Source organism: Podarcis vaucheri, assembly GCF_965113315.1.
Source record: "Podarcis vaucheri genome assembly, chromosome: 11".
In the NCBI taxonomy this organism is placed as follows: domain Eukaryota; kingdom Metazoa; phylum Chordata; class Lepidosauria; order Squamata; family Lacertidae; genus Podarcis; species Podarcis vaucheri.
In genome coordinates, this window is record NC_138749.1 from 23,585,162 (window position 1) to 23,599,808 (window position 14,647).

Here is a 14,647-nt window from a genome sequence, read left to right on the forward strand (position 1 = left end):
TAGTATAATAGTAATATTGTGCAGGTGCGGGTGTGTAGTTAAGCAGGTAGGGCTTTCTGATCTTGGAACTGTTAATTCCTGATTCTTTGATCATCTGTAGTAACGCTACCTGTTTGTCACTGAATCGTTAGGAGAAACAAATGTTGTACATTATATTACAAATATGTTATAGGTCTTACAATGTACTATAAAATAAAAGGAAGTCTAAAATGAGATTATTCAATTGTGCTCTGTTTATAAGTACTATTTCCCTTTATTATTCTTTTAAGATGGAGAAAAGTGCGAAGACTGACCAACATGTCAAATGCATTGAGCTTCCTAGCACTTCCAATTATGTTGAGGCAGGAACACAGTGTCTAGTAGCTGGGTGGGGAATTACTGATAACAAAAGCAGGAATATATCCACTATGCTTCGTGAAGTTAATGTCACTGTTATTCAGAGAAGTGTCTGCAATGATGAGAATCACGATAAGCATTTGATGTATGTGACAAGTAACATGTTGTGTGCAGGAGATGACAAGGGAGGAAAAGATGCTTGTGTGGTAAGAGTGTTTTTATTTACCCTTTCTGTCTTCCTTAAAAAAGCTATCAACTGATTAAAGAACTTAACCATCTACCTATCCACTGTTTGACAGATAAATAAATTTGTATTTAATCAAAGTCACATGTGTGTCTATGAGATATTGAAAAAAGTGTACAATAAACTGCAGTGCAATCCACATGTTTACATGGAAATAGGTTCCAATATATTATGAGATGCTTACTTGTAGGAATGTATATTTAGGGTTGCAATTCTAAAAGTTAATGAACAAAAACTCGTGAATAGGAGGAAAGCAAAAAGCAGATCCCTACTCAAGAATTTCCAAACTAAATTTGAAGTTAGGCAAACAGTTTTGATTAAATATGCATGTGATTATTATATCCTGCTGCACCCCTATCCACACTTACTAAGAGCCAACCACACTAAATTCAGTGGAACTCACTTCAAGGCAAACGTGGACATGATTATGTTGGATTACATTTTTTTACTTCTAACCGTTTCATAGAAGTCTTCTCATTTGTTTCACATATTCAAAAATGTGAATGTTGAATGCATCACTACATATAACATTATGCTGAACTGAACTACTCTTTTAGACTCAATAAATGCAAGAGCTGGATTTTTCAAAATGGTAACATGTCTCCGTTTAATCTTTTCCCAGGGTGACTCTGGTGGTCCTTTGATATGCAATGGGAAGCAAAGAGGCATTGTCTCCTTTGGTGCTAAATCAGAATGTGGAAATCAACGCTACCCTGGTATCTATACTCTTCTCACAGAGGACTATCTTGCCTGGATAAGAGAAATCACAGAAGCTTTTACAGGTTGAGCACTTGGTTTTATGATTCTCTTTCCAGATACTCATGAATTAAACCTCTCCTTTTTCTTTCTTTTTAAAAAGAGAATGTGATTTAGTTTATGCTAATCTCTGTAGCTGTAGTGAGTGCCCTATATGTAACTGATTTAAAGTGATGAGGAACCTGTGGTGTTGATAGACTACAAATTCCATCTGCTGTGAACTGGCCCTGACGGCTGGGGCTAATGACAGTTGGAAGCCAATAGCATTTGGTTCCCATCCACTATTGTACACTGCAAAGCTGCTTCCTTCATGTGTAAGAATGACATTTGGATCTCATGTGTTTTTATAAAGCTGGGGGAAATGTGCTTTTCCACTACAGAGGAAACTACTTACACAGTAAGCATGGATGAATGTGAAAGAACCCTCTCCTCAAATGGCCAGTGCAAAAATTTTGCAAAGAAGTTGGGACATGTCTCCTATTGTACAGGAGCTGATGTCTGGGTATTCATTAAGAATTAACTGCATAGTTACTTACAGTGCAATGGTAAACATAGCTACTTCATAAGTGTCTTTGTACAAGATGGCAGCCTAGCCTTTGGCTTAGGATTGGCTTTGGCAAAAACAGTGTTGTTAAGCCTTTAACTGCTGACTTCCTGTGGTAACCCTGAGGTTGCCCAGGGATGGGGGTGGAGAACAATGAAATCACTCTAATTTTGTTTTCTGCCAGTACATCCCTTCTCCACAATAGCAGCCATTGTATGACTGGGGCACACAACACTCCAAATATATATCCACTAGTCCAAAAAAGACCCAATATAATTATCTCCCAAATTAGATAAGATTGAAGGTGACATAGAGCTTTTCCAGTTTTGACAAATCACCTTTTAAGCTGCTTTTAATAGGTGAGCTATCAGTTCAAAGTCTTCCTCTGGTATGATGCCCTTAAAATATAAAATATTGCTACAAAAGGTCCCTTAGAAAGACAAGATTCTAAAGGCTCATTACGTCTCTCAGTTCAGATTCCCTGAAAGTCCTAATTATAACGTACTCACATTAAATGAAATATATACAGGCAGCGTGCATCCAACTGACACACAACCACCAATGTGTGGGTTCTTTTGGACCTAGAGGAGGGCAGAACGGGACAGAATGTACTGGGGGCAGAATGAGATTATGCGTGTGGGGGCCAGAAACGGAACCTCTGCACAAAATGGTTGCAGCCAGTATGCATTAGGTGCAGCAGTGGACTCTGGGCTTTCAAACTTCACCAGTGGTATTCAGCACACACCCCACCACTTGCCTTCTGTTCTAAGTCACTGCTGCAGTGCCCTCAAAACTTGGTGCCATGTGCAGGCAAACCAGTCGTGTTCCCTTCAGTGTGTGTGTGTGTGTGTGTGTGTGTGTGTGTGTGTGTGTGATCCTTAAAATTCAGACAGAGAGTTAAGTCAAATAATATTCTTCCAAATCCGAACTCATTTTTCTAATGGTACATGAGTACACATACCTTTCTAATCATATAGTTCCGCTAATTTAATTATATGTCTAACCTGAAGAAAACATTTAACACAATGATTAAGTTTTTACTACTTGAATGCCTTGGCTGCTGGCTGGGGTTTAACAGGAAACCAACAGTTCCCACAAGCGCAGCTATTCTGCAGGTTGCCAACCCCCAACTGATGTGCTGCCACCATTTCAATTCAGTTTTATACCATGAAACCCCTGCCTGTTTTAGAATGAACTTCATTTTACTTGCCAATATTTATTATTAAAAATTATGCTGATCTTTATTTACTAAGACATTACAGTTGCTGACTACATCCTCCTAAGAATCCAGAGACTTGTGGACTGCAAAGCCTTACCTAATGTAAACCAATGTTTTAAGTTAAGTCTATTGCTTTCAATAGGTCAACTTTAACTAATGGTGGAAATCTCCCATACAGTTGGAATGCACCTCAAAGATCATATACCCCCTTTGTTAATGCAGAAAAAACTGCTGCAAATCATCCCTCAAAGGTGGCTTTCCAGCCTCTGCTTAAAAATTGCTAATGAAAGAGTAGACACCACCTTCTGATGATTTTCCACAGTCAAACAGCTTTAGTCTTCCTGAGGCTTAGTCAAAATCCCCTTTCTACTCATTTGAGCCTGCTAAAGAAAAAAAAAGTTCCACAATCTACATGATACCTCTTCAAACATTTAAATATGGCTATCATATCATTTGGCTATCATATCACCTCCTAATTGTCCAGATTAAATATAACCAACTCCATTCTAGTTTCAAAAACTGTAATCCAAAGAAGTACTTTTGGCACAAATCTTCTGTCCAAACTTCTGTCCTCTCATTTTTCAAACTTGTTTTGCCGCATGGCACTAGGAGTGTGGAGGAGAACAGTGTTGGTCTACAAATGACTCAAAATGTTCTCTTGGATACATGAAAACATCTGCATAATTCTTCAGTGTCCTTCATCAGGATCTGTAACAGCTTATCCTATACTTACCTGTGCCATCCTGCTCTTGATAATGCCATTACATCAAAAGGAACAACTTGTGACCAAAATACTGATGAAAGCCTTAATAATGTTACAGGATTTGCTTCCCACTCTTTGCACAGCTGAGAGTACTGCATCACTGAAATCTTAATATGTGGACTAACAGCAACTACAGCAGCTTGTAATTATTTGAAATCAATTAACACAATGAATTCAGGAAAATGCGTTTTTCGTTCATGGAAGCACTTACCTCAGCAATACATTCTGCGTGCTGACAGTAGACAAATATGAGTTCATACACTGAGCTATACTTCAAGTACATCATCACCACAAAACTCACTTCTGCTGGGATCAGTACCCCACTTAGAAAGTAGTTAGAATTTCCACTTCTGCCAGGAAATTTCATCATACAAGTCTTCATGCCAAAATATCTTAAATTAACAGACTCACCTCGCCTCATTAATCTTTGCTTTGTTTCCAAGGCATTTGAAGTTTTCAATGTAACCTGCACTGCAGTTGATCCGTGGCCAATCTGGTACACATATGTCCAGAAAGTGAGGCCTCAGTCTACCTATAGAGTATTTGGCAATGTCCGTAAGAGACTGGCTAATAGCTGCGCCAAAAATGAATGTCCCAATGGCTTTGTAAAGAGCGGCAATATAGTTGTTCCGCACAAATGAATTGGAGTGCAAGCGGTTGTAATACACAGAAAGTGCCTCTCCTATGATTATCTGAAACAGAAAAAAAGAAACCAGAAAGACATGAGTTAAAGAAACACCATTAAAATGTTATATCTGATATAAAAGTTGCTCCGTACATGGGTAAATATGGCGGGGTTTCTTAGTTCATTTTATTGATTTTCAAGATAGGTAAATTTGATTTTTGACTATGTGAAATTTAAGTAATGATAAAAAGAACAAACAATTTCTGGAAATCATTTGGATGTCTGGTTCGAATGGCTGAGCCAAAAATCACTGAAGTAAACAGGAACTTCTGTGTTTTTTCTCATTTGATTATGAAGCAAAGGTTTAATGAATGAATGGAAGGCAACCCTTCACCTTTTTTTCCAGAGATAACCACCTTTCCCACACTACTTCACAAAAGACCCAGTAGTAGCACCCGCAGCACACAGCACATTTTATTCCTCATCAAGTTTCCACTCATTCTTAACCTTCTACTCAAAAGAAATAGTTTCTTTGCCAAGAACGTGATCATTCTGGAAACTCAGGAACCAAGTTAAAGGGTTAGACGAGAGCACATTTGCCAGGGTTGCTAAAGGCCAGATTTTAACATGGGAACCTCCCATGTTTCAGCAAAATGGAATATTTTAAAAGAGCATCCTTCCTCCAGGATGTGAAGCTTTACTGAAACAATAATAAAAGTGCTAGATTTGGAAATCTACAGGAAGATACAGCTTTGTAACTTGACTGTTATGGGGGAGGTGATGTTCAAGTTTAAGCAAGTTGGTTGCATGAGAAGCATTTATGCTTGTTGTTTCATAACTGGGACTAATTTTAGTTTCTCCTCTTAAAATAGAAGTCTGTGCACAACAGAATAGGAAACAATTCTAAACAGTAGTTGGTCCACAAGCAAGGTTAGAGAATCACAAGGGTGGGTAATTTCCAGTTAAGGCAGGGATGGGGAAACTGTGGGAATTCAACTGCAATTCCCAACAGCCCCAGCCAGTTTAGCCAGTGTCAGAGATTATGTGAATTGGAGGCTAACAACATGGACTATAAGTACCTGACTGAAGTTAAGGTGGTTAGAAGATTTTCCCCTTAATGAAAATCTCTAGCCAAGGCTAAATGACAAAAATCTACTTCTACAAAAATGAATACAATTCCTACTGTGGCAATGTTGGATATGCACATTGGTTAGCCATCCGTCACTAACATATCAATATGCTGCAAGTGAATCAGTAGGGCATCATATACAATAGGATCACGAATGTTTACTAGGCCTTTAAGATATCCAAAAGCTTGCGGATAGCATATGATTAAATAAATATTTAGGAGCCTGAAACAGAATATAGGGAACAGTGGGTTATACACCAACATCCAGAACATTGTCCACATAGCACCTCTGTCCCATAGAATTTGATTTTAAGTATCACCACCACCGCCCAAGAATAACATTTATTGCATTTATAAGGGCATAAACGGGAATAAATGTTTTCCATTTGTACTTAAATCTCTGTGGATGGAGCATCCGACAGACCTTACATGTGTAACTAGGACCTGGATGAATACCATAGGTTCTGTAAAGGCAAGGTTATTCACCGGTTTTGCTTTCCTTTCTTTCGGAGGGGTGGGTGAGCAATGGAAGCACTTATTCCAAGCCTCATACAAGAAGGTAACCACAACAACACTGAGAAAAACTGACTGTTGCAGTGAGAAATAAGCCCCCCAGGCCTCCCAGAGTCTTTAAAAATTAGTCAGGAGCAGCGTTCTCAATGATAAATTTATGCAAAACATGGTGTGATATGCTATGTAACATGCCAGAAAATCCACCTGAGAACAGTTATATATTTGAGCACGGCTGCTTTCTGTGCTTCCATCAGCCCCACAGGTGGTAACTCATTTGTATACAGACCTTCCAGTAACATGCATACCAGTCATCCGAGACAGAATTCTTGGAAGCTGGTTTAGGAGGTGCCCTAGGACATTTGCTCCAAGAAATTCCAATGTGTTCTTGGGTGATGCCTCCTCTCAGAAACTGATGACATACAATGACCTCACTGACTTTAATGCAGCTGGCAAGGTGCTTGACCTGAGATTGGTTTCAGGTGCTTGGTCACATTTATTGGGTGTTGCTTGGTTACCACCTTGAGAGAGTTTCAGGGCAGGTGCTTATCTAATAGTTAACACCAGAGCCACTCCATTGTTTTGTAGCTGTATAAACATTTAATTTCAATGTAATTATGCAGACTTATGACAAGAGTTAAATCTCTACCCTTCCACATACTGTGGTCACCAATAGCTATTTTCAAATCTTAGGGGGCTTCTGAGCTTTGCCTCCTTACCAGGCAGATTCCCTAATATATTTGGCTCATACCCTACTGCAGTTCAGGTAAGTTAGTGGATTTAAGGAAGCTAAAGACATGGGCTGAAAACAAATGTCAAACCAGCAAATATTTGCTTGGTAAGGGCACATACCATTGTACTGGTACATTTCTCAACACAAAGTGTATTAATGTCACCTTTGTTAAAGGAAAAAGGGGGTAGTCAGAGATCTAGCTTTTCTAAAATAAATCCTAGTAAACACAGTGGTACCTCAAGTTACAAACATCTCAGGTTACAAACGCCGAAAACCCGAAAGTAATTGCTTCCATTTTCGAACACGCCTTGGAAGTTGAACAGCTTCCAAGGCAAATTTCTCAATTTTCTCCATTGAAATTGCTGACCATTTCGGAAGTCGAACGGTCTTCCAGAATGGATTACGTTCGACAACCAAGGTTCCACTGTATTTTTGGTATCTCAGGGACTGAATGGCACCCCAACAAACTCCATATACAGAAAATAACTGGTGGTTGTTGAATTTTACTCCAACACTGATGATGATACTTGAGTGCAGCAGGTTCGCTGAGGCAATAATAATAATAATAATAATAATAATAATAATAATAATAATAATAATTTATTATTTGTACCCCGCCCATCTGGCTGGGTTTCCCCAGCCACTCTGGGCGGCTTCCACAGAAACCAAAAAACACTAAAATATCATACATTAAAAGCTTCCCTGAATAGGGCCGCCTTAAGATGTCTTCTGAATGTCAGGTAGTTGTTCATCACCTTGACATCCAATGGGAGGGCATTCCACAGGGCGGGCGCCACCACAGAAGACAATGAATGTGGCCCACACACCTGTCCTCCAACATCTCACCGCCACTCCCTACCACCCCAGGCAGTGGCCTCACTCCACCCAATGGTAAGGCCAGCCCCAATGGCAAGCCTAATTATACTGGACTTAAAAGGCAACAAGTGATGCTAATGATAATGGTGGCTCTACAGAATTGGAGCCTCAGTTCTTAAAAGCTTTAAGATGCCATGTGCCTTAATGTTTTCATGTTCTCAGTTTTGAATAGCAGGCTGTAAGATACCGGTTGCCAGCTTTTTGTGCCAGTAAGTCCATTTGAAATTTTGATAAAGTGTCCTGGGCACCATTAAGAAAATGGCTGCTGAAGGGACATCGCATAGGACAAGCTGGTGGTATGTAATAAAATGTGGACATGTTTAAGAAGACATGTTCAATGCAGGAGAGGCTGAGCAAGCACAAACAGGAACTGAATTAACAGTCATGTATTGTAAAGTGTTCGGGAGATATTTACGAAGCCCTTTTGCAGGCACCGCAGAAGGTACTAGCGAGCACACTGGCATTTGTAGGCATTATGTTGGCAACCTCTGCTACGGGGATTATGTGCATAATAATAATAATTTATTATTTATACCCCGCCCATCTGGCTGGGTTTCCCCAGCCACTCTAAGCGGCTTCCAACAGAATATTAAAATATTAAAAGCTTCCCTAAACAGGGCTGCCTTCAGATGTCTTCTAAAAATGAGGCAGTTGTTTTTCTCTTTGACATCTGGTGGGAGGGCATTCCACAGGATGGGTGCCACTACCGAGTAGGCCCTCTTCCTGGTTCCCTGTAACTTGGCTTCTCGCAGCGAGGGTACCGCCAGAAGGCCCTCGGTGCTGGACCTCAGTGTCCGGGCAGAACGATGGGGGTGGAGACGCTCCTTGAGGTATACTGGACCAAAGCCGTTTAAGGCTTTAAAGGTCAGCACCAACATTTTGAATTGTGCTTGGAAACATACTGGGAGCCAATGTAGGTCTTTCAAGACTGGTGTTATATGGTCTTGGCGGCCGCTCCCAGTCACCAATCTAGCTGCCACATTCTGGATTAGTTGTAGTTTCTGGGTCACCTTCAAAGGTAGCCCCACACTGCGCATTGCAGTAGTCCAAGCGAGAGAGAACTAGAGCATGCACTACTCTGGCGAGACAGTCCGCGGGCAGGTAGGGTCTCAGCCTGCGTACCAGATGGAGCTGATAAACAGCTGCCCTGGACACAGAATTGACCTGCGCCTCCATGGACACCTGTGAGTCCAAAATGACTCCCAGGCTGCGCACCTGGTCCTTCAGGAGCAAAGTTACCCCATTCAGGACCAGGAAGTCCTCCACACATGCCCACCTCCTGTCCCCCAAAAACAGTACTTCTGTCTTGTCAGGATACAACCTCAATTGTTAGCCGCCATCCATTCTCCAACCGCCTCCAGGCACTCACACAGGACCTTCACCGCCTTCACTGGTTCTGATTTGAAAGAGAGGTAGAGCTGGGTATCATCCGCATACGGATGAACACCCAACCCAAACACCCTGATGATCTCTCCCAGTGGCTGCATGTAGATGTTGAAAAGCATGGTGGAGAGGACAGAACCCTGAGGCACCGCACAAGTGAGAGCCCAGGGGTCTGAACACTCATCCCCCACCACCACTTTCTGAACACAGCCCAGGAGGAAGGAGCGGAACCACTGTATAACAGTGCCCCCAGCTCCTAGCCCCTCTAGACTGACCATAACATCCTTCTGGACCATGGCGTCAAAAGCCGCTGAAAGATCCAGCAGAACTAGGAAACAGCTCTCACCTTTGCCCCTAGCTTGCCGGAGATAATTGACCAGTGCGACCAAGGCAGTTTCAGTCCCATGATGAGGCCTGAATCCCGACTGGAAGGGATCCAAATGGTTCTTCCAGGCGTGCCTTGAGTTGTTCAGCAACCACTCGTTCAATCACCTTGCCCAAGAATGGAAGATTTGTGACTGGATGATAGTTGGTCATATTGGCCGCATCTAAAGATGTTTTTTTAAGAAGCGGTTTGATAACCACCTCTTTCAGTGGGTCTGGGAAGGCTCCCTCACAGAGTGGAGCATTCACCACCCCGCAAAGCCCATAGCCCAGCCTTTCCCTGCTAGCTTTTATAAGCCAGGATGGGCAAGGATCAAAGAGACAGGTGGTTGATTTCACTCGTCCAAGTAGCCTGTCCACATCCTCGGAGGTAACAGATTGGAATTGATCCCACTCAACTTGACTAGACAGAACTCTAGCACTATCCCGCCCTGGTCCTGCTCCCACGGTGGAGTCTACCTCTTCCCAAAACTGAGTGATTTTATCTGCAAAAAATCTTTGCAAAATCATTGCAGGAGATCATGTGGTCCATATGGGCCCTGATGGAGCAGGTGATTCTGCTAAATTGTGAACCACCTGAAAGAGTCTCCTGCTGCTGTTTTCTGCAGATGCAATAGAAGCAGTGAAGAAAGTGTTCTTCACCGTAGCTACCGCCACTTGGTAGGCTTGGCATTGAGCTCTAACCCGTGTCTGGTCAGCTTCAGAATGAGTTATCTGCCACCGGCGCTCTAGCCGTCTCAGCAATTGTTTCATTGCCCACAGATCTGTGGAAAACCACGGGGCTGTCCAAGCTCCATGCAATCGGAGAGGGTGCTTTGGAGCCAAACAGTCAATAGCCCTGGTTAACTCCACATTCCAGCAGGCCACCAGGGAATCAGCTGAAAGGTCATCAACATGGGATAAAGCATCCCCTACCACTCTCTGGAAACCATTTGGATCCATTAAGTGGCAGGGGCAGACCATCCGAATTGGTCCCACCACCCTGCAGAGGGGAAGGGTCACGGAGAAGTCCAGTTGCACCAGGAAGTGATCTGACCATGGCACTTCTTTAGTCTCGCTTTTACTTAGTGTCAGATCACCAACATCCATAGAGGTGAACACCAGGTCCAAGGCATGAGTTGGGCCAGACTTATTCAGGGACAGCCCCATGGAGGCCATACTTTCCACGAAGTCCCGAGTGGCCCCTTGTAAGGTTGTGTCAGCATGGATGTTAAAATCCCCTAGGACAACCAAACTAGGTGTCTCCAGGAGAACATCCGCCACAACCTGAAGCAGCTTGGGCAGCGAATCCTTGGTGCAGCGGGGAGGTCGGTACACCAAAAGGAATCCTGTACTGCCCCTATTGCCCAACTTTCAGAACATGCACTCAGAGAACTGGGTCTTCCCAATAGGATGCCTGGTGCAAACTAATGACTTCCTAAAAATCACTGTAACCCCCCCCCTCCCCGCCCACAAGGCCTGGGTTGCTGTGCGCAAGAGAAACCTAGTGGACAAGCAGCGGCAAAGACAGGCCCATCTGCTTCATCCAACCAAGTTTCTGTTACACATGCCAGGTCAAGTCCTCCATCCACAATCAAGTCATGGATAGCAGTGGTCTTTTGAATCACTGACCTGGCATTGCACAGCAGCACCTTCAGGTCATGTGGGTATCTCTTGCTGATTCCAGTATCCGTCCGGTCAAGACCAGACCCGGAGGGAGGGATAGTCCTCAAACGACTAAACCTGCGTGTGTATTATACGCAAGCCCTAGTAGTTGTATCACTCATTCTAGAATACCTGAAAGATGCAGCCAACTGAATGAGTCAGAGCTACATCATATTGTAACCAGAACAGAATTGGTGTAATATAATCCAAACGCTTGGCTCCCACATTCTGTGCTATTTCCAAACAGTATTCAAGAGTTCATTGCAGCAATCTAGCCTGGGCATAACCAAGACGTATGTCACTGCGGCTAAATCCATGGATTTGACAGGTGCAGCACTAAGCTTGTAAGAAGTACCACCAATGTCACCTGTACTTTCTTAAACAGAAGGCAGTGAGTCTGGGAGAAGTCCCAGGTGGTGTACTTGACTCTTCAGGGGGAGTGTAGCTCTATCCAGAACCAGCTGCACACCTCCATCAAAAAATGATTTTGGCTATTATTTGCTTGGCTCTGTTGTTATAGTGCTTTATGCAGGTGTTTTAGGTTTTTAATTTTTCACCGGCTCTGAAATTGCTTGCAATGAAGAGCTGGATAGAATATTCTCTCTCTCTCTCTCTCTCTCTGGGTTTTCTCCCTCCAACACATGTGGATCGAAACAAGTCATCAGGGCTTGACACATTTCAATGCACTTTTAGAGTGTTAAGTACTCCCTGCATCTATGGCTTGCATGCACATTTCTGTTGTTGTTTTGTTATAATAGCATCATATTGAAAGTAACTGGCTTTCCATAAGATAAGTGTAAAAACTTCATTTATTTTTTCAAAAAAAGGCTAGAAATCCATCAGGTTTGTTTCTTTAATTGTCTAGCATAAGCAAGAAATAACCAGACACTGCCTTTACTCTTGATCATGCCCATGGAGCACTGATCATCCTTGGCTGAAAAGTTTTGAAACTGCTTTTAGAACAGGGAGCATTAAAAATAACTAGAGACACTGGAAGGAAATGAGTTCTCTGAACAAAGAAGGCTGCAGACAAGTTTATTTTTGCTTGAACTGAGGGGCAGGGAGAGAGAGAGAAAAATAAGAATTACAAACTCACCTTCTCATCTGTGTTGCAACCAAGTTAGTAATTTGTCTAAATAGCAACTTTGGCTCTACTTTTGCAAGTTAGCACTGACTGCTCAGTACACCTGAGCAAATGACCACATTCTAGCTAAGTATAGCACAATCAATTTCCCAGTAAAGGAAAAACTTCACTAGAAATAGCTTCGTCTATAGCAAACATATATGACATGTAAAAAATGTGATAAGATGTCCATTTTTTTTAAAAAAAGGCAATCATGAGGACCCTGATGAATTGCTTGGTGGGGGGGCGTGTTTAACCCTTCCTCTATGCCATTTTTCCTGAAATAAAATCACATGAACAGTATTAGCTTTATAGGGATGTAGAGAACACTAGTTGAAGTGCTATCCCTGCATTTTTTCATCTGCAGTGGGAACAGCAGCTTTGGGTAGTGATTTAGATCAGGAAAGCAGCCTGTCAACAGAAGGCTTGACACCTGTGGGCAAACTGGCCTTTTGAGTGGGGGAACGGACCTTTGGGGGAGCATACAAGGTAAATCCATACCATGTAAAATTGAGGTGCCCCAGAAAGAAAGCACATATATCATCTAGGTTCCTGCAGAAAGTTCACCTTATCTCAATTGTTTTACTGCTCTGTAGCCCTGAGCAAGATAGATAGAATCAAACTGCCTAAGGCAGTGGTGGCCAAACTTGGGTCTCCAGATGTTTTTGGACTACAACTCCCATTATCCCTAGCTAACAGGACCAGTGGTCAGGGATGATGGGAATTGTAGTCGCAAAACAGCTGGAGGGCCAAGTTTGGCCACCACTGGCCTAAGGGCACCATCTAAAAGCATAAAACTGCCTTTTAGTGACCATTAGGGGGCTTAAACTATTCTCCTCATGCCTGTGTGGAGCCATAGGAAGATAGGTTGGGATGGATATATTAGTTAATGGAAATGTTATGGAATTAGGGTGGACGGCTGCATAGATAAAAAATGTTTGTATCAAGCTCAAGACTACCAATCAAATATTAAATAAAAAGCAAAATATTCAAGGTTCATTTTTGTTCTCTTTAGTTGGATCCAGTTTTAACATGTTCTTATCATGAGGCTGTTTTTGTTTCCCCAGATGTCTCAGAACTTTAGAACTTCTTCCCTTACCCATGCTTTGAAAACACAGCAGGATTATCCTATTTCAGCTGACTTTTAAGAGCAAGCAGTGGGTCTAGATTTTCAATTCTTCCATTTGGAGTCTAAAGAAAGTAGATAGTGTATGTATCTATATGTGAGTGGGTGCTTAAATATTGAATTAGCTGCTCTGAGGTTTTAGAATGGAGCAGGCTTTACATGCAAATGAGTAAGATAAAAAGCATTAATAAACATTGTTTTTCAATGTCTGAAGATGAATGTCAACCCACCTTAACATTAGGCAATTTTTTCTAAATAAATGCTTAGCCATGGAGCAATGTCATTACAGTATTATTGCTCAGTTTCGCTTTCACTGAGAACTGAAACTTCTTTCTTCCAGGTCAGGAAGAGTGCTCTCCTTTGACATCATGTTATCCAATAGCAAACAAGGTATGACAACTTTTCAAAATGCAATGTAATGGAGGAAAATGAGCTGGAAACTTACAACAATTAAATCCAAGGGAACAATTATCCCCGCTAATAATTCATATGAAATGGTGTCTTCTTTGTAAGGATACTGGATGGATTCATCATTACAGAACACTCCTCGTTTGAAGGGAGTATTCCTCGCAGTCAGAATTGCAAAAGGCAAGCCAACTAGCAAAAAGAATAAGATAATTATTTTACACAGGGTATTTCAAAAAGGTTTAACCCCAAGCACTTTCCATCCAGAGCAGGAAGCAAGAGCGTGAAGGAGACATGCAGCAAATAGTACTTCACCTTTACATGCTGATTTAATGGATGCATTAAAGGCTTTTAGAAGAATAAATTTTTTACAAAGGGAACAGGAAGAGCTTTCCAGCATCTCTCCACCCACACAAGTGTGGTAAGTGCACATTCAATTTGTAAAATTTGCGCTCTTCAAGATAGTTTTATGGCAACTCCAGTGCCCTCAGTGTTAGCTTGTTGCCCATAAGCAGACCAGATTTGCAACTTCATCCCAGGACAACTTTTCTACACAGGGACACTTGTGAAATGGAATGATAAGTGATGCCAAAGCAGGAGGAGACAATGTAGAGGAACCTGGTATAACTTGGTCACTGCTTGTTCTGTAAAGCATCCAGCATTATCGCTGACTTCTGCCTCAAACTCTGCCTTCTACACACTCACCTTATATGAAAATATCTTCACCACAAGAATCCATAAATATCCATCAATGAAAATAAAGCAGAATTTCAAAGCCTAAGCTAGAATACATTTTAACTTATTTTTAGTTGAGGCAGGCTCAAGACTGTCAAATGATGTAAGTAAG

General features: G+C 41.9%; 1 protein-coding gene across 2 annotated transcripts in view; it reads right to left on the bottom strand.

Annotated features, from left to right (window-relative positions):
* Positions 1-14,647, bottom strand: part of PLPP1 (phospholipid phosphatase 1) — an 86,247-nt gene that overhangs the window by 39,665 nt on the left and 31,935 nt on the right. Inside the window, exons 2-3 of one of the 2 annotated variants that reach the window (XM_082242223.1) lie at positions 13,841-13,992; positions 4,274-4,554 (exon numbers count right to left, since the gene is read on the bottom strand). In XM_082242223.1, the coding sequence (XP_082098349.1) occupies positions 4,274-4,554; positions 13,841-13,992 (433 nt within the window). The remainder of the gene's footprint in view (positions 1-4,273; positions 4,555-13,840; positions 13,993-14,647) is intronic. The other variant, XM_082242222.1, reaches the window with a different exon arrangement.